Raw genomic sequence first — 22,071 nt, forward strand, 5'->3', positions numbered from 1 at the left:
AAATGACTTATCACTTCTGATTAGCTTTGTTTGTGCAACTTAAAGAGCGTCAAGTTCGTTCCTAAAATCTCAATTATTTTTGCATGATTCTGCCATTCAGACCACCTCCTCACTCCCATAATTTTTTTTCATAACTCTAATGTCTTCGGACTCCAGCCTTTGATTAACAGTTTTATTTCTAATCCAATTTTCAGATCCATTAGTAGGTATTTACCTGGATACTGAATGAATGAATGAAGAAACGCTAGCAATCTGAGATTTATCCAATCAAACTGAATCCTGTATTGGCTTCAAACCAAAAAGACATTGATGACATGTCATGCAATTCCCAAATAAACAAAGTCTCTGCTGTTTTTCATATTCAGAGAACTAGGAAGAACAGAGAAAAGCCAGTTACTGCAACAAAATCCATTCATTATTAGAATTTAGGGTACACACAATCAACATAAGCAGTATTAATGGAAAAGAAGTGGAAAAGGTAGAAGAATTAGAGAAATGTCATGCTGATGTAATTGGTGTTACCAAAAGAAAGAATACAAACAGGTGGAATTCTTCTAAATAACAAATACAAGATTTATATTCAGCAATAATGATTAAGGAGAGGAAGTAGTAGCTATAGTATTCAACACTAAACACAAGAACAATCTTATTGAATGCCAACCAGATTCAAGCAGAGTGATGATGGCAACCATCAAAATATGAAATTAGACACTGAGACTTATTTGTGGATGTGATCCCACAGGAGAATAGTGTTTCAGAAAAAAGTCATTAGAGTATTGCCCAGACATGACAATAGTGAGTTGAGAAGAAGAGCAGGGTCCATGAATAGCAAGATGGATGAGTTTTTGAGACAAAGAGGGTTCAGTTTTTGAATCTGTGGAGAGAATCTGAAGGAAAACTGAAATGGTTAAAAGTTGATGGATTACATTTGAATGGGTTTGGCATATGTCCAATCCTCACCTTCTCGTGGAGCACCCCTGTTTGGTATCTACCTGGATATTAAACGAACGAGGATGGGCTGGCAATTTCGGATTTAGCCGGCCAAATTGTATTCCTATTGGCAAAACCTAAATACAAACTGATGGTACAACATGACAAAATTTCATGCCGGCTGGGGCGTTGCCCAGTAAAACAAGGCCTTCGTTGTTTTCGCCAGGGAACCAGGGTGAACAGCCAAAAGTCAGCTACTGGAACAAATCTGAAAACACACCCCAACTCAACATCACCAGAGTTAAAGATCGGTACTATCAACGTAAGAAGCCCGAATGGCAAAGAAATGGAGCTAGCGGAGAAATTAGATAAGTAACAGATAGACATAGACATAATAGGGATGACTGAAACAAAAAAGACAAAAACTGGTGAGATCTTTCTGAGCAATAAATGCAAAATGTTATATTCAGGCAATGACAATCAAGGAAAAGAAGGAGTAGCCATAGTATTCAACACAAAATATGAGGCTCATCTTCTTCAGCAGGTAGTGTCAAGTAGAGTGATTTGGGCAAATATCACAATAGGGAACTGGACAATGAGACTTATTTGTGCCTATGGTCCCACAGAAGGTTCTACTAAGATAAAAGTGGAGGAATTTTTGTGAGTCTTTAGAGAAAGCCCACTGACAGAATGAAAGAGGAAAAGTTGGTCCTTGTTGGGGATCTAAATAGCAGAGTAGGAAATAATTGTCAGACATACAAAAATATTTCGGGAAAATTTAGAAAAAGAACAAAGCTAATAATAATAATGGCAAATGCCTGTTGGATTTCGGCTCAGGACATGGACTGGTTATTACTAACACCATGTTCCAACATAAAAATATGCACAAATTCACATGGAGAGAAGAGGCAAGGAATAAGAAAAGACTCATTGACTATGTTATTGTTGATAGTGATGTTTTCTCCCTGGTGCAGGACACCAGAGTGTACAGAGGATTTGAAATTGGAAGTGATCACTATTTAGTCTTGAGCAGGATAAAATTGAATTTCATATTGAAGAGAATAACATGTAAAAAAGTTTTAAGTGAATAAAAGTTGAGCAACTCTCAGATGTGAAGTGTAGACTAAAATACACAAAAATTATTGAAGAAAAAATGAAAGAGTTTGAGAACAGCAATCAAACCTTGGAGATTCAGTGGCAAGCCTTGAAGAAAACCCTGACTGATTCAGCCAGAGAAGCTTGTGGTGAAGTTGTCTGCAAGGATAGAAAAATTAGAACTCCATGGTGGACACAGGAAGTAAAAGAGGCAGTGAAGGAAAAGAAGAAAGCATATCAAAAGTTCCTGGCAAATAAGTCAGCTTGTGCTCTTAGAGAATACAGAGACAAATGTAAGAAAGCTAAACAGTGTGTAAAACTAGCTAAACAAAAGTCATGGGAGGACTTTGGCAAGAACATAGAAAATAAATATCAAGAATGTAACAAAATATTCTGGAGGTTGTTGAAGAAGCTTAGGAATGGAGGAAAGAGTGCTGTAAAAGGAGTTAGAGATGATAAAGATCACATGAAAACGCGAGAAAAAGATATCCTTGAAGTATGGAGTGATTACTTTGAAACTTTGCTAAACGAAACAAGCAGTGATGACAGCACAGTGATAAAAAACACTGACCGGGCATGCAGTCAGGAATACATATCCATACTTGAAGTAGAAAAAACCATCAAAGGCTTGAAATGTGTAAAGGCAGCAGGAGTAGATGATATTCGACCAGAAATGATAAGCATGTTGGTATAAAAGTGTTACAGTGGCTGCACTGCATAGTTAAGAAAGCCTGGACAGAGGGACGAATTCCCAATTATTGGAGTAGAGTTCTCATAGTACCCATATATAAAAAGGGAAATAAAACTGAATGTGAGGATAACACAGTCATTTTATTACTGAGTGTTCCTGTTAAGATATATGCAAGTATAATTGGAAACGGTTGAGAAGAATTGTGGAAGAAAAGCTTGGTGAAGAACAAGCTGGATTCAGGTCAAATAGAGGCAGTCAGGATCAGATCTTCACTTTACGACAAATAGTGCAGAAATCATAGGAATATAACAAAGATCTTTGTTATATTCTCAGATCGACAAAACTTAAATAACTGTATTTAAGTTTTGTCGATCTGGAAAAGGCATATGAAAAGGTGCCAAGAGAGAAGCTATTCAATACGCTACAGTTATATGATGTCAATGGGGCATTATATCATGCAATACTTAGTCTTTATTTGAGTTGTATGTCAGCAGTTAGAATTGAAGGAAGTACAGGAAGATTGTTTAATGTTAAATCTGGTGTCAGACAGGGACGTACATTATCCCCACTGTTATTCATTATCTATATGGATCACATTATGAAGGAAAGTGGTATTAAACATGATATCAAAATTGGAGATGTTAATGTCAGCTCTTTGCTTTATGCGGATGATGTTATACTTCTAAATAAATCTGCTACAAGTTTACAAGATTCTCTGACTAAATTGAATAACTGTTGTAATAGATATGGTATGAAGGTCAGCAATAAAAAGACAAAGACAATGAAAATAGGCAGAATCATTGAAAATGTCAACTGTGTTGTGAACAGCTACTTAGGCAGGATTTTTACTGAAGATGGTAAATTAAATATGGAAATAGACAACAGAATCAACAAAGCTGGTATGGTAGGAAGTCAATTGAATAAATTCATATGGAATAAGAGAGAAATTATTCGGATCACTAAATTAGCTGTATACAAGACAGTTCAAACCAGTTTTATCTTATGGATCTGAGAGCTAAGTCAGAAGAAAAACACTTGATCAAAGACTAGAGACTGCAGATATGAGAGTCCTGAGAAAGATTAGAGGCATGAACAGATGGCATCAATGGCAATATCATATTAAAAACGAGGATATTATTAAAGAACTTGACATTGTCAGCATCCAGGAATGCATTAGCAGAGCTAATCTCAGGTGGTATGGTCACTTAAACAGAATGGGCGAGGAAAGATTAGCAAACCAAGTGTTCTCTGCCAAGTTGGCAGGAAAACGGCCCAGAGGAAGATCAAGATATAGATGAATTGATACGGGTACAAAGTGCCTTAGACGATAGAAATATAAGATCTGGTAATGTTGGAGTCTTGACAAGTAACAGACTGATTTTGAGGAAAATTGTAGATAGGAAGTTAGTAATGATGTAAATTTTTCAGGTAGTACTATCATATCCTGTACACCCCTTGAGGGTACATGGCAGGAATTTGATGATGGTGATGATGTAGCTGATACTTGGGAAGCAGAACTGCACAGCTAAATCTGTTATATGACATCAGGAAGACTGATATTAGGTTGAAGATGTAGTTGCCGCAGCACAAGGTGATGAAATGCATAAAGGTAAGGATGAGACAGGTATATATGAAAATCAAATTCAGGATCAAGGAAATGGGAGTGGTCAGAATAGAGAAAAGAAAGTTGGTGTTGGTAGAATGGTCTCAAAGACACAAGGATTTTTATGCTTGAATACAAATGTAAGGAGTATTTGAAATAAGAGAGCTGTTTGTTGCATTGATTAAATGAGTATGTCCAAAGATAACTGGTATAAGTGAAACTTGCTTGTTTGAGGACGATGTAATGTCAGAAATAGAAAGGTGAAAAGAGGAGAGAGAGTGCTATTAATGATTGATTACAGAGGAAGTTTATTTTCCTCTTGGTTAGACTATAATAAATTTAGTTTAATCATTTACCCAAGTGTAGGCAAACAAAATTGGCGCCTGAAGTAGTTCAGGACTGAGGCAACTCGTAGGAAAGGTGCTTTGCATTATGGGAGATTCTGAGACAAGGAGTGACGAGAGTTTGGGCCACCTTTACTACAAGTTGCCTCAGTCCAGAACTACTTCAGGCGCAAACTTTGTTTGCCTACACTTGGGTAAAGGATTAAACTAAATTTATTATGATTACAGAGGAATTGTGTCCACAAAGTGTGGAAGTTGATAGTACATGGACAGATTTTGAATATGTGTAGTGTGAAGTTAAAATTAGCAGGCTAATATATGTGATAGGATGCTGTTCTAGGCCATGGAATGTAGAGAATCCTGATTGTAAAATGTTTAGGCAAATTGTTTGGTAGAAGGACAGAAGAGACTTAAATTACAGAATATAGAATGGAAGAAGGAGATAATGTACTGGAACAAGGAGATTGAGTTCGTTGAACTTCTGAAGGATAAATTTCTTAAGCAGCATGTGACTGAAACAACTAAAGGCTTAAGTGTTTTGGATTTGGTGATGAGATCACAACATGTAGTTGTTAATGAGGTACTGACACAGCCACTAGTTGGTGAGAGCGGTACTTATTTAGGAAGGGATGAAACAAGGAAAGGTTATTACAGCCTAAACGGATATATGTGGAATTATGGGAAGCTCTGGAGTCATCTAGCATGAATAAGTTTGGTAGATGAGCTGTACAGAAAAGATGTTGACAGTGCTTGCAAATTCATATGGCAGTAGCTGACATAAGCAATGTATAACTGCATACCAAAGGCAAGTAAACAGAGTAGGAATGAAATAGATGGACAGTGAAATTAACCAAGTTGTGTTGGGAAAAAAAAATGCTATGTAGGAGGTACAAGACAGCTGGTGGTGATCAGATCCATGAAGAGCATAAAGTGTAGGCTAGCAAGGTGACAAGCATGGTAAAAAGGTGCAGCATGAGAGAAGATTAGCTGATCAAGCCAAATTAATTCAAGAGAATTCTGCTATATGGCAAGCAAGAGAAACAATAATTATGGCAAGTTGACACTAGTGAACAGTCATGGCATCAGAGGATATACTGGAATTATTGAATAAGCACTTCATCAATGTATATACATACATCTTCAAGGCACCTTTCCTAATTGGGTTGTGGGGGCAACAGCTGCAAGAGGAACTTCCAATGGTCACGATCCTCTGCCACCAAGCTCAGGTGTTCTGGTGGGATTCCCAGACATGTCCACTCACGTTTTGGATATAATCTATCCAACGAGTCTTTGGCATTCCACGTGGCCTCCCACCCTCTGGCTTGGCAAAGAGGGCCTGCTGAGAGAGCCTCTCTTGTGGCATTCTGACCAGGTGCCCATACCAACATAACTGTGATCTCTCAACACGGAGAAGCAGCGGTTGAGTATTGAGGGTTTCCCGAATTGCAGAGCATCTGACTCTGTCGAGTCTTGTCAGCTCGCAACCCCACGAAAGAACCACATTTCATCCGCTTGGATTCGTGTCCGCATTTTTTCGGTCATTACCCAACTCTCATGACCATAGGTGAGGATGGGGACATAGACTGTATTGAAGACAGCCAGCTTTGCCTTCTGGCTTAACTCCTGCTTCAATACTACCAAACGGCCAAGCTCCCGCAATATTGAGCTTGCTTAGCCATTTCGAGTTTCTAGCTCTACGTCCCATTTTTCATCATTCGTGAATATGGACCCAAAGTATTTAAACTTCTCCACCTGCCTCATTGGGACTCCACTTACATGTAGAGTGCACTGGGATGGTTGTCCTGAGACCACAAATGTTTCAGTTTTGGCCACACTGATCTTCATTCCGGCATCTGCACAAACAGCTACAAACCTATCCAGGGTCTGCTGGAGGTCATCTGTGGAAGAGCTAAGCAGAACTAGGTCATCTGCAAAAAGCAGACATCCAATGCTACATCTTCCAATTCTGACACACTCACTGCCTCGGCTGTGCCTATCAATCCAGTCCATACATATTATGAAAAGGAGGGGTGACAGAACACACCCTTGGCAAAGGCCAATGGAGACTGTGAAAGGTTCAGACTTTGTGCTGTTTACCCTGACACAAAACTCTGGGCATTCATACAGGGACTTGATGGCAGCTAATAGTTGGCCATCCACTCCACACTCCTGTACTACTTGCCAAAGCTTATTATTATTATTATTATTATTATTATTACGGGCAACTCCAGGGAGTCATTAGACTCATCGAGGGAGGCCCCAAATCATTTTCATCACAACTATTCGACATTCATACAGTATCTATCATACCTCGCCTTAAACTCATTCACTGTCACAGCATCCACCACAGACTCAGGGAGCGCATTCCACTCATTCACTACTCTAAAAGTAAAGAACCCAGCTCTAACACCTTTACTAACCACACTTTTGCCCAGTTTCCATGGATGTCCCCTAGTCCTCCCACAACCAGCCCTGTTCTCAAAAATATCTTCTGAATTAATTTTATACAAACCCTTCAGTAATTTGAATGTCTCAATCATATCTCCCCTCCTCCGCCTATCAACCAATTTTTGCAACCCACAAATCCTCAACCTGTTCTCATACGGTTCATTCCACAGACCTGCTATCATCTTGGTCACTCGCCTCTGGATCCTCTCCACCTCCTCCCCATCAAGAAGAAACCTAGGTGACCAAATCTGAGCACAGTAGTCGAGATGAGGTCTTATCAAGGCTCGATACAGAGGAACAATAACCTGCTTGTCTCTGCTTGTCAACGTATTCTTCAGCAACCAAGTGATTTGATGAGCTGATTTGGCCACTTTTGCAATGTGTCCCCTAAATTTCAATTCCTTATCCACCAACACTCCTAAATCTCGTGCCTCATCAATTTCCTGGAGCACGGTTCCACCAATGCAGTAAACTGCCTCCCATCTTTTCACCCCAAAATGCATAACCTTACATTTTGCCACATTAAATTGACATCCATTCTCCCTAGCCCAGACCTCCAATCTATCCAAATCATCCTGCAAAATTTTGACGTCATCTGCATTCACTATTGCCCTACCCAACTTCGCATCATCCGCAAACAAATGAACTGTTCCTCTCAGATCCTTTCCTATATCATTTATGAACAAATTAAACAGCAGTGGTCCAAGAACAGATCCTTGTGGTACACCACTAGTCACAGGCCGTCTAGTGGACTCTACTCCTGAGTAAACCACTCTCTGATATCTCTCCGTCAACCACCCTCCTATCCATCTCACCAACCCTATGTCCATTCTCATATGCTGCAATTTACTGATTAGAATTCCATGTGGTATCCTGTCAAAGGCCTTAGCAAGGTCCAGCAGAATCACTGTAAACCCATTACCCTTATCCAGTTCAGCCGTCACTGTGTTATAATACGTGAGCAAGTTACTGAGGCATGACCTACCCTTCACAAAACCATGCTGTCCCCGATACAGTATCCCATTTTCTTCTATCCAATCTTGTATTTTCCTCTTGACTATTTTCTCTAAGACCTTGATAATGATTCCTGTTATGCTGATTGGCCGGTAATTTTCAACAGCAGCCTTGGAACCACCTTTGTGCAGTGGAACTATTTTCCCCTCTTTCCACCCCCTTGGGACTGACCCAGTCCTGAGGCTCAAATTAAACATAATGGTCAAGGGCACTGACAATTCTTTGGCCGCTTCACGTACGACACGAGCTGGTATACCATCCAATCCCACAGATGTATTGACATTGAGGTTCTGTAATAGACTAGTTACCTCTACCTCATTCATCACAATTCCAGTATAAGCTGTTGGTTCCTCCATTTCCGCAAAGCCACCACCTGGATGATATACTCTTGCAAAGTGCTCGCTCAGTAATTCCACAACATCGACTGATTCAGTTACCTCCCTACCCTCAGCATTTTTTAAGATCATTCTACCATGAGCATTTTTCCTTTTACTTGCAACATATTGAAAAAACTGTTTGGGATTCTCTTTAGCCTGCATGGCCAATTTCCTTTCGTAATCTGCTTTTGCTTTTCTTACCACCCTTGTTACCATCCTGGCCTGAGCTTTATACTGTTCATGCACCTGATGGTCACCCTTCTCCTTAAATTCCCTCCACAATTGTTTCTTTTTTTGCAGCTCAAGCTTAATAGTGTTATTCATCCATTTAACCCCTACCTGATTTATTATTCGGACTCTTGGTATACAGTCAACCATTGCCTCCTGCAAACAGTTCTTAACCACCTCCCATGCACCATCAACATCCAGCCCTTGCAGTTTTACATGCCATGGCATTGAGCCAAGCACACACCTAAGCTTGTCATACTTACCAGCCCGGTAATTCCACATATACCCTGTCTTAATTGTAAATTCGACTCCTTTAGCCACCTCCCAAGTCATGACCTTATGGTCACTCTCACCAATTGGTGGCAACATGGTCATGTTCGTTACAGCTACATTCTCAGTTGCAATTACTAGGTCCAGCACTCTCTGCCCCCTGGTATTTTCCAATACATGTTGCCGTAGATAGTTGTCCCTTAATAACTGCATAAAATCCAATTCCTTCCTCCCATGTGCCCTCTCCTCTTTCCAGTCAATGTTACCATAATTGAAATCACCCATAATAATTACCCTCCTTCCATTCATTTCTTCTATTTGCTTATGCATACTATTCCCACCATCCACTCCATCACCCGGTCTATAGCAGCACCCAATTGTATATTTTGTTCTGCTAGATTGTATCTCACACCAAACAGCCTCAAATGTGCTTTTTTCCCCATCCTGCAGTTCAAATTCTATACTCCTTGGCTGAAGCTCATCAGCTATCATCAATAACACTCCTCCCCCCTTTTTATTCACCCTGTCACTCCTGAACACGCTATACCCATCGCATTCAATCCCACTAGCTTTATCATCCTCTGTCAGCCATGTTTCACTAATACCGACAACCTGTGGCCTGGAAGTGCCAACCATGGCCAAAAACTCTTCCTTCTTGTTCCTAATACTCCTGGCATTAGTGTACATGAATCGCAGAAGCCCATTTGTCCCATCCCTACTTTGATTCCTTATACTAATTATCCCATTCTGATTTGTTGTCCGTCGTACTCGCCCGGGCGTAATATACTCATTCATACACTTAACTGCCCCCCCTAAAGTCTGCATATCTACTCCCCCCCCTCTTAATAAATCTAGTTTCCCTGAGTCTGTACATCCACTTCCACATCATTCATCAACACTCTTTCAAGTCTCCGTACACCAACTCCATTCAAATGTAACCCATCCATCTTATATAAGTCCTTTCGCCCATAACTCATTCCACACATCCACAAATTCCACACCACTCTCCATGCATAACCCACGCATAAAGTCATTGGCAATTATGGCCCTCCTTCTAAACACTTCGCTGTCATACCGCGGTAAGATACTCACCATCCTAACTCTCTCACTCTTCTCTTTTGCTACCTCAAACAACTCCCTCACATCCTCTATCATTTCCATTTTGTCCTCTTTCAAATCATTCGTTCCTGCCACTATTATCATCTCTTTCACCCTCTGTTTTTGCAGTCGAATAGATTCGCTGACGTCCTTTATGTTCGCACCCGGCTGGTATGACTTCGTTAAACTCTCAATTATTACGCCTCTTAATAGCGAATCCCCATACAGCACTCGCTCCTTCATTTTATTGACGTTTACGTACATTCTATTTTTTGCCGTCACAGACTTCCGCCGGTTATTTGTCGGTACGTTCAACACACATTATTCGTGAGGAACTTATCCTGAGGAACCCGGTCATATGCCTTCTCCAAGTCCACAAAATATGTGTAGACATTCTTGGCATATTCCCAAGATTTCTCAAAGATTTGCCTTAAAGTGAAGATTTGGTCAGTTGCACTTCTACCAGGACAAAAGCCACATTGTTCTTCCTGGACTTCCTGACTCAACTATGCTTCTGCACCGTCTTTCCAAGTACCTAGCATACACTTTCCCAGGCAGGCTGAGCAGAGAGAGATGCCACGATAGTTACTGCAATCCTTCTGGTCTCCCTTCTTGAAGACTGGTATTATTATGCCTGTCTGCCATTGCTTTGGTGCTCGCCCAGATATCCAAGCAGCCTGACACACTCGAGTCAGCCACAGAACACATCTCGCTTTAAGGCTCTTAGCGTTTTGGGCCGAATTTCATCATCGCCAGCAGCCTTGCCTGATTTTACTGATTTTATTGCTAAATGGACCTCTTCTGCTGTGAGACTAGTCATTGCCCCAATTTGCACCTCTGGGATGTCTACAACTGCTGGCCACCTGGGTTAAGAAGGCTCTCAAAGTATTCCCTCCATCTATGGAGGATATCCTTCTCGGTTAAAAGTGTACCATCAGAGGCCTTAATTGCCCTTGCTGTGCACAATTTCCTCCCTCAAAGGCGGCAGATGGTTTGCCAGAATACTTTGTTTGCATTTGCATAGGATGAGTCTAATCTTTCTCCAAAGGATTCCCAAGCCTTCTGCTTTGCTGTCTTTACTGCCTCAGCAGCAGCTTTTCGTGCCTCAGTATACCGCAAATGCATCTCAGGTGACCTGACTCTAAGCCATATTAGGTAGGACTCCTTTTTTGCCCGGACAGTTTTTTGGACTTCTTGGTTCCACCAAGGTGTCCTCTTTTCTCACTGCCTGTTGCCACGCTGAGCCACTTTTTGCCACAGCATGAGAGTGCAGAAGCAGTAACAGCTGTTCTGAACAGCTTCCACTCCTCCTCAACATCTGCAGTATGCTTGAAAATATCTTTGAACCTGGAGGAAATGTCATCTGCAAAATTCTTCCTCACAGCCTCATTTTCCAATGCCTCCCATTTCACACGTATAGCTGCTTAGGCCTACCAGCATTGATGGTAGCATCTGGTTTCTGAAGCTGTAGAATGCACACAACAAGGTGGTGGTCAGTTGACAGTTCTGCCCCTCTTCTCACACAAATATTCAAAACTGAGGAAAATAGGTCTGCTGAGACTATAAAGAAGTCAATCAGAGACCCTTGTTCTAGTGTATCCCTTACCAGGTATACTTATGGACTTCTCGGTGCTGGAAGAAGGTATTCATTATGGACAAGCTGCTAGTACAGCAGAAGTCCAATAATTTCAACCCATTCGCTTTAAGGTCAGGGGCGCTAGAGGAAACTCCATCAATGGGCTCCATCAATTGTTGGAACATGGACATCTGTTCCAACATGTGCATTAAAGTCACCCATTAGCAGGACTGATTCCATGTCTGCCACCCTGTCAAAAGCAGCATCCACTTCCTCTAAGAAGGTAGAGTATTTTGACTCCAGATTAGGTGCATAGGCTTGCACCACAGCCAAATCATGGTTTTTCATCTGAAGCCTTAACACACATATCCATCCCCCCAATAGGATCCACTCAGCAACACAGTCTGACAGCTGGGGGCTTGTGAGTATCCCCACACCCGCCTGAGCAGACATTGTCGGGCTCACACCAGAGTAGTAGAGCTTCCACCCCTTATCCAGGTCGACAGTTCCAGAGCCCTTGGTCGAAGAAAGCCCGACTAAGTCTAGCCAGTAGCACTTGGCTTCCTCAACCAGTTACAACTCCTTCCCTGTCAGAGAGAAGATGTTCCAGTTGCCTAAAGCCATAGTCTGGTGCTGTTGTCGTTGCCATTTCGTCCTTTTGCAGAACCATTTCTTTGCGCTGCCCCTAAACACCTCCCCAAACAGGTAGCGGGAGGTGTTTAGGGGGTGTTTATTTCCTCTGGCAGAGTGCTGAGGAGTGGTGTCTAAGGGAGACTGTAACATATTTTTCGAACAGGTCCCTTTGCCTAAAACCCAAATGCATCCCTTGGTAACCTGCATGACGGATGATGCGGTATGAACATTTTTTGATGGCCTGATCATGTTACAGTGTTTGATAATGTCCTGTTAGCACAAGACGAAATGACACAGCAAAATAGGAAAAATTCCCCTCAAATACTCTAACAGCATTCAGGGGAAAGGAGCAAGAAGAGAAGAAAGAAAGAAAGAAGCAAGGGAGGAAGAGGAGGGACCAGTCTAAAGATAATATAACAGATGCATATTACATGAAGTAAGGCATGATGAGAGATTTATCGATGACTACCAGAAAATTTTGTCATTTCTGCATTGCAGCAAAGACAATGTTTGGACTCCATAATTTTTATGTAGGATGGAGCACGACCACACATTGAACATTCAGTACAGCACCTTTTATGCCAGCATTTCAATAATGAGTGGGTTATCAGTTATCAGATCTTTCCGACGTATTCGAAATCCGTTGTGTATGTTGGTGGCATTTCCAACTTGCATGTCTTGAAAGAGAACATAAAACGGGTTGTTATGAACATCCAATCCAACTCTTTACGCTCAGCTGTAGAGCATATCGCACACCGGATGCAATTTGTTGTACACAAGAAAGGTCAGCAGATTGAAAATCACGTATGTGGTCCAGGGGAGCCTGATTCTGATGAATAAAACATTATTTCCTGTGAGTTCAATCATTACATTAATTTCTGTCTCTCTCGCAAGTTGTTGTTTGTTTAATTATTATTATTATTATTATCATTGTAAGGCGCCACATATCCAGCCAGAATGTGTGATGTGGCTGTCGCATACAGCATCGAAATGTTATTATTCCATTTTATCTGCTTTTAATGTAATTATCCGCTTGTTTTTGGCTCCACCAGCAGCAAAAATTCCCCTATCAGCGACTTTTGGTACTAAATCTTTTTTTTCGCAGAAATCATCTCCCTATGCCTGCAAAAGTCTCAATATAAAATTTGGTCTCATTCCGTTTATTGGTTTTAGCTACACATGCCTCCAAAGAGGGAAACTTATTTTATGGCCACCCTGTATAATAATAAAATACAATAAAGCAATTATCTCAGTAAAAACCACAAAAGCAGTTGTTTCTTAAAATTTTGATACTTTTAACTTGTGAATTGCATGAGGGTTACTGTGTTGTTATCCAATTAAATTTCTTTTCTTTTGTTCACTATGTGGGGAATTCATTTTCCAAATGTTATGGAGGTCATACGTGAGCAATCCAGATATTTGGGAGCCTAAAACACCTATGGACCCAGATTGTTCACCTACAACCCACATGACATCTGCAAAAGAAGAATTACCTACAAAAAACCAAAAGAAAAGAAATTTAACTGGATAACAACACAGTAACTCATCATCATCAAATTCCTACCACATACCTCAAGGGGTGTACAGGATATGAGAGTACTACATGAAAAATTGACATCATTACTAACTTCCTATCTACAATTTTCCTCCAAATCAGTCTGTTACTTGTCAAGACTCCAACATTATCAGATCTTATATTTCTAATGTCTAAGGCATTTTGTAGCATATCAATCCACCTATATCTTGGTCTTCCTTTGCATCATTTTCCTGCCAACCTTGCAGAGAACACTTGTTTTGCTAATCTTTCCTCGCCCATTCTATTTAAGTGAACATACCACCTGAGATTAGCTCTGCTAATGCATTCCTGGATGCTGACAATGTCAAATTCTTTCCTAATATCCTCGTTTTTAATACGATATTGCCATGATGCCATCTGTTCACGCCTCTAATCTTTCTCAGGACTCTCATATCTGCGGTTTCTAGTCTTTGGTCAAGTGTTTTACTTCTGACCCAGCTCTCAGATCCATAAGTTAAAACTGGTTCGAACACAGTCTTGTATACAGCTAATTTAGTGTTCTGACAAATTTCTCTCTTATTCCATATGAATTTATTCAGTTGACTTCCTACCATACCAGCTCTGTTGATTCTGTTGTTGTTGATTCACTAAAAATCGTGCCTAAGTAGCTGAAATGTTTTACTTATTCCAAAGGTTCTCCATAAAAAAACACAGTTGACATTTTCAATGATTCTGTCTATTTTCATTGTTTTTGTTTTTTATTGCTGACCTTCATACCATATCTATTACAACAGTAATAGATATGATATTCAATTTAGTCAGGGAATCATGCAGACTTGTAGCAGATTTATTTAGAAGTATAACATCGTCTGCATAAAGCAAAGAGCTGACATTAACATCTCCAATGTTAATATATCATGTTTTATACCATTTTCCTTCAGAATGTGATCCATATAGGTAATGAATAACAGAGGGGATAATGTACATCCTTGTCCAACACCAGATTTAATGTTAAACCATCTTCCTGTACTTCCTTCAATTCTAACTGCTGACTTGCAACTCAAATAAAGACTAAGTATTGTTTGATATAAAGCCCCAATGACACCATATAATTGTAGCATATTGAATAGCTTCTCTCTTGGCACCTTGTCGTAAGCCTTTTCCAGATCGACAAAACTTAAATACAGATCTTTGTTATATTCCCATGGTTTCTCAACTATTTGTCGTAAAGTGAAGATATGATCCTGACAGCCTCTATTTGGCATAAATCCAGCTTGTTCTTCACCAAGCTTTTCTTCCACAATTTTTCTCAACCGTTTCTTAAGTATACTTGCATATATATTACCAGGAACACTCAGTAATATGGGTACTATGAGAACTCGACTCCAATAATTTGGAATTTGTCCCTCTGTCCAGGCTTTCTGAACTATGCAGTGCAGCCACTGTAAGACTTTTATACCACCATACTTCAGCATTTCTGGTCGAATGTCATTTACTCCTGCTGCCTTTCCATATTTTAAGTCTTTGATGGCTTTTTCTACTTCAAGTATGGATATGTATTCCTGACTGCATGCCTGTTGAGTGTTTTTTTACCACTGGGCTGTCACTGCTTGTTTCATTTAGCAATTTCTCGAAGTAAGTACTCCATACTTCAAGGATATCTTTTTCTCCTGTTTTCATGTCGCCTTTATCATCTCTAACTCCTTTTACAGTACTCTTTCCTCCATTTCTAAGCTTCTTCAAAAACCTCCAAAAATTTTGCCACCTTCTTGATATTTATTTTCTATGTTCTTTCCAAAGTCCTCCCATGACTTTTGTTTAGCTAGTTTTACACAGTGTTTATTAGCTTTCTTACATTTGTCTCTGTATTCTCTAAGAGCACATGCTGACTTATTTGCCAGGAACTTTTGATATGCTTTCTTCTTTTCCTTCACTGCCTCTTTTACTTCCTGTGTCCACCATGGAGTTCTAATTTTTCTATCCTTGCAGACAACTTCACCACAAGCTTCTCTGGCTGAATCAATCAGGGTTTTCTTCAAGGCTTGCCACTGAATCTCCAAGGTTTGATTGCTGTTCTCAAACTCTTTCATTTTTTCTTTAATAATTTTTGTGTATTTTAGTCTACAGTTCACATCTGAGAGCTGCTCAACTTTTATTCACTTAAAACTTTTTTACATGTTATTCTTTTCAATATGAAATTCAATTTTATCCTGCTCAAGACTAAATAGTGATCACTTCCAATTTCAAATCCTCTGTACACTCTGGTGTCCTGCACCCGGGAGAAAACATTACTATCAACAATAACATAGTCAATGAGTCTTTTCTTATTCCTTGCCTCTTCTCTCCATGTGAATTTGTACATATTTTTATGTTGGAACATGGTGTTAGTAATAACCAGTCCATGTCCTGAGCCGAAATCCAACAGGCATTTGCCATTATTATTATTAGCTTTGTTCTTTTTCTAAATTTTCCCAAAATATTTTTGTATGTCTGACAATTATTTCCTACTTTGCTATTTAGATCCCTAACAAGGACCAACTTTTCCTCTTTCATTCTGTCGGCTGCTTTCTCTAAAGACTCAAAAAATTCCTCCACTTCTACCTTAGTAGAACCTTCTGTGGGAACATAGGCACAAATAAGTCTCATTGTCCAGTTCCCCATTCTCATATTTGCATACATTACTCTGCTTGAGACTGCCTGCCATTCAAGAAGATTAGCCTCTTATTTTGTGTTGAATACTATGGCTACTCCTTCTTTTCCTTGATTGTCATTGCCTGAATATAACATTTTGTATTTATTGCTCAGAAAGATCTCACCAGTTTTTGTCTTTTTAGTTTCAGTCACCCCAATTATGTCAATCTGATACTTATCTAATTCTTCAGCTAGCTCCATTTCTTTGCTATTCAGGCTTCTTATGTTGATAGTAACAATCTTTAACTCTGGTGATGTTGAGTTGGGGTGTGTTTTCAGATTTGTTCCAGTAGCTGACTTTTCGCTGTTTGCCCTGGTTCCCTGGCGAAAACAACGGGGGGCTTTGTTTAACTAGGTGATGCCCCAGCCGGCATGAAATTTTGTCATGTTGTACCATCATTTTGCATTTTGGTATAAGCCAATAAGAATACAATTTGGTCAGCTAAATCCCAAATTGGCAGCCCATCCTCGTTCGTTCAGTGTGCAGTTAGATACCAACAGGGTGCACCACGAGAAGGTGAAGATTGGACATTAGGTCAGAAGCCCTAGTCGGTTCTCCACATTCGTTTAAAGGCTATGTGGAGGTATCCTCTCAGTTATATAGCTTTGTCCCTTAACCACACCACAATAACTCTCAGGCAGCTAACAAATTAAAAATAACAGGGATTTTAACTGCTAATGTAGTTTTTACTAACATAATTTAATTATATGTTTTATTGTAATTTAATTCTAATTTATTTTTATTTTATTTTATTTATTTTCACCACCAGAGGGCAGGCTATGGTCAATGGTTCATCAAACAGTTATTCTCGGTCCACTGTAGTACGTACCAATGGAGCTTCTGATTCATTGCGTGTGCGTGCGTGTGCACGCACGTACACACACACACACACACACACACACACACACACACAATGGATCAGAAGGACAACCTAAGTAAAATAAAAATGGTAAATCAGTAGGAGAAGATGGGATAAACTCTGAACTGTATAAATTTGCTGGAAAAATATTTCATCAGAGATTATTAAAATTTTTAAATATTAATTCTTTAAAATAAGATCTTTCCAATCAAAAATACAATAAATAATAACTGATATAAACACATATTTGATATTGATTATTTATAAAGCATTTGAATTTAAGATCATAAAACAAAAAATCACAAATTGTTTGAGATACAAATTATTTCCATTAAGAAAAAAAATGCTGAATTACTAATATTGAAAAATATCAGGGTATTTTTCAATATTAATTTTTCATTAACTCTTTGCTTTTGAATTATGCTGATATTAGCCTTGCATATATCATATTAGATCTCAAAGAATTCAAAATATAATGATTAATGCCATGTTTTCTAAAAACTTGGTTGGTTTACATCATAATTCATAATTTATTCCTAGAAAAAAAAAAGAAAATTTAAAAAAGAACCTGGCAATTGTCTTTGCAATCACAGCCACAAAGAAAAGAAGGATCTAACTGTAGCTCAACACCCTTAGCTGGAAATCTGGTTGCACAATATTTGACATATGGAGGACTTGAATTATCTAAACTATTAACACAGCAAACTGGAACACTTTCCTTTCCAAAAGCAATATCTTCAAGAAAGAAGTGTTTCTACAATAAAAAGTGATAAAATGGAAAAAGGAGATTATATTTTTACACTATTTTTCTTAAATTATCTGCTTTTTATGTCTTTTCATAACAAATCTCAATAAAATTATATAGTAAATTTCAAATGAAAAGTCAAATGAAAAAAAAAATTTTTTTTTTCTTTATCACATTGTTTAAGAATGTGTATATTAAAGATCATTAGTAAATGAAATAATACACAGTGAGATAAATATGTAGAAAAGAGGATGTGGCTAAATTTTCTCAAGCAGATAGTAAAAATGGCGTATATTGCTTATATGCTGGCCTGGTTGGCTGAGTGGTTAGCATATCTGTCCAGCCAAAAGGCTGCAGGTTCGAATCCTGCTAATGGCATGGATGTTTGCGATTGGCTGCAAAAATACTAGTGGTGATGGGCAGTAGATGGCATTGGTGTAGATGATGAGTGTAGTTGCAGTTTGTTGTAACTAGTTGGTGAATTGAGGTGGCTGGAGGCAGAGAGTTGTAGAGTAAGTGCCCCCCCTCCCTCGATGAGTCATTGGACTCCCTGGAGGTGTCATGTAATATTAATATTTACCTGGAACAGGAGTCAGAAAACAGTAAATTCTGGAGTCACTTTGAAGTACAATGTTAAAGTACAATTCTCAATTTTGAGTACAAAAAATCAAATGCTCTGAAATATTGGTTTTTATATGTGTATTGTGTGCACATGCTGTATAAAATGAATTGATAAACAGTCAGCAAACTTTTCATAGCCTTTATATGCAAACATTTAACTTTGACAGAAAGAGTGAAAGATACATATCCTTCAATCTTCCTGGAAGCTTCTGTAGTTCTCATTTCACTCTCAGCAGGGCCATTCCTCGGGTTTGCACCACCTGGGTGCAACATTTTGTGCAATCCTTCCACAAACAGTTCAGTGTATTATTTGCTCCCTATTTTTTATGAACGTGTTTGATTATACCGCTCCTAAATTGTGTCACCCGGATTCACAGCACCCTTTGCACCCCGGTACAGAACGGGCCTGACTCTCAGTAAATCATAAAATCTGTTAGTTACAAGAGTGATCTCCCTCCCTGCTTTTTGATACCTGGAAGAAGTATAGAGAAAGCATGAATGATAGCTAACGAGAAACATACAGAAGAGAAATCTTCTGTAGTAAGATTTTTGATCTTACTACAATTACTTAATTGTAGTAAGATCAAAAATTACTACAATTAAGTATCATATATAGTATTAAACAATTATACATATTAAATTACTAGACATTTAATAGAGACATGCACATTAGACATAGTATAATGTTTCAAATAACGGCTTCATGCATGTAAGATAAAACTAAATAGAGTTTATTACTCCTATATATTTCACTTATTTCACTAAATAAGTCATGAGCTTCATTAAGGGAGGAGGCAGAACAACTGGTTGCAACAATTAAACTCTGAATACAAGAATGAGTCATACAGCATTAGCATAATATGCATGAGCTGTCTTGATTACAGCTGTACAGTAGCGGGTAACATTATTAGAGTTCAGAGATATGGGCATAGATAGTAGCAGAATGGCCAGTCTGTCTAAAGTAACAAAGATGACAAGAAGAAGAAATTTGATATATATCAGGCAAAGATAGAGGTGATAATGTATCTTTGATAGTGGCAAGAAAGAAGACAACTTCCGGGATAGTTTGAAGGTAGTATACAAATTACAATTGACCCTTGAACAACATGGGTTTGAACTGTGCAGGTCCACTTATAAGCTGATTTTTTTTCAATAAATATATTGAAAAAAATTTTCATGAATTGCTAAAATTTGAAAAAAACTCGCAGATAAACCATGTAATCTAGAAATATCGAAAAAAATTAAGAAAATTAGGTATGTCATGAATGCATCCAATATATATATATATGTAGATACTAGTCTATCATTTCCTGCCCTAAAATATACACAAATCTATTACAAAAAATTAAAAATGATCAAAACCTACACATCATACATGGTGCCATTCACAGCTGAGAGAAATGTAAACAAATGTAAAGATGCAGTTATATAAAATTAATGTAATTAATTAATTAGTTAAATTTAATTAATTAGCATAAATAAAATTTTTTTGATTCTTTCCATTAGTATATTGGCAAGGCCAGTGCCATAACTGGCTTTTCATGCCTCCCCCCCCTTTTTTTTTGGGAAAAAAAATAAAAAAAACAAATACAACTGATATAGATCAATTAATTTTTAACTTTAACCAAAAATGTTACAGAATCAGCAAATCCCATGACGGCAGAATTTAAAATTTGAAAATGAAAATATATTATCAATTTTTTTTTTTTTTATTATTGATACCCCATTTCAGGCCCTCTTTGGTCTGGGCCCTGTGCCTATGCCCCCATTGCATCTGCCTAGTTACGGCACTGGGCTAAGCTACTATGAAGCAATCATTAGATTATAAATAGGCTACCATAAAGCAATCATATTGCTGCTTCTTTATTATCAATGCATGAATTTATACCTGTAAATAAATATATGAATTTCTTTTTCACATTATCTTTTCAGTTTTGGTGTTAACTGTTAGTAATACACATAACATCGACAGTGTTTTGTATCATATAAAACAATATCAATGTAGGTATACTCACAGACAGATGATTCATCTAGTAAACAGATAACATAAATTTACAGTATCGTTAAATGCAGTACAGTACTGTAAATGTATTTTCTCTCCTTATGATCTTCTTAATAATATTTTCTTTTTTCTAGCTTACTTTATTATAAACAGTATATAATATGCATAAGATGCAAAATATGTGTTAAATGACTGTTTACGTTATCAGTAAGGCTTCCAATCAACAGTAAGCTATTAGTTAAGTTTTTGGAGAGTCAAAGGTTATATGCAGATTTTTTGGGGGAAGGGGAAGAAGGGGGACTGGCATTCCTAAACCCAGCATTGTTCAAGGGTCAACTGTATATCTGTGAAGGGTCCTTGCTATTTGTTCAGCTGTTCTTTTAAGGTAAGGTAGTATGCTGATACTTTTAACAGATTGCAATCTGGAAGAGGGATGACAATTATCAAATATTTTCAGTATCAAGGTCTTTGTGTATCCATTAAGTAATAGAGTAAGTTTTATTCTATTTAATCTTTTAACAGAAGAGACTCAGAAGAATAAATCGTGCATGCTTGGTGCGCAAGCTTTTAATAACTATTTTTGCGAAGATGTGTAGATACATCTGCCTGTAAAGGGTGGCATCCTGTAAACAGAAAAATATTCAATATTATCATCAGAGTTATGATGTATTAAAGTATCCAAAAAGAGGAGACTGTTCTTTGATTCATTGTCAATAGTGAACTTGAAGTGAGATGAGTATTATAAGGAGTTAATTTTATCCAGAAACTGAAGTACACTGCTTGAAAATAAGTGAACTGAAAACCCCACAGGCAAGGTGCACTGTGCCGTGTGTTTGTAGCTGGTAGAAATTGGAGGAAATGATGCTTCCAGGTCAGTGCAACTGTGTCCAGGTGAAACGGCTGTGGGAAAAGAGTGGACAGAGTTTGAAAGAAACACTGTGATAAGATGCCATGTTGCAGGTCTATCTGTTTGGCAAATTGTTGACAAATTGGGCCATCTCAGGTCAACAATAAGTGATACCATGCTAAGATGAAAGTACACTACTCAAACACTACTCAAAGTGGACAACCCACCAACACTCACGGAACATGATTTTAGAGTGCTACAAAAGATAATATGTAAAAATCGCCATTCATTAGCCAACACATTGAATTTGGAGTATCGAGTGGAATATGAATCTGCACAAAAACATTCAGAACCATGGCTCACGACATGGGTTTTCGTGGTAGGACTACAATATGCAAGACTCACATAACCCAAACCAACATGCAGCATTTTCTTCTTCTTCAATGGTGCAAAGAAGATGTATAGTACTTGGAAGATTGGTA

The 22,071-nt window shown here is 38.5% G+C and overlaps 1 protein-coding gene across 1 annotated transcript in view; it reads right to left on the bottom strand.

Annotated features, from left to right (window-relative positions):
- Nucleotides 1–22,071, bottom strand: part of egg (SET domain bifurcated histone lysine methyltransferase eggless) — a 625,200-nt gene that overhangs the window by 201,276 nt on the left and 401,853 nt on the right. The window contains exon 17 of the mRNA XM_090414562.1: nucleotides 17,943–18,128. Coding sequence (XP_090270688.1) covers nucleotides 17,943–18,128 — 186 coding nt within the window. The remainder of the gene's footprint in view (nucleotides 1–17,942; nucleotides 18,129–22,071) is intronic.

The sequence above is a fragment of the Typopeltis vanoorti genome, chromosome 25, assembly GCF_054136105.1.
Source record: "Typopeltis vanoorti isolate ZY-2024b chromosome 25, IOZ_Tvanoo_1.0, whole genome shotgun sequence".
NCBI lineage: Eukaryota > Metazoa > Arthropoda > Arachnida > Uropygi > Thelyphonidae > Typopeltis > Typopeltis vanoorti.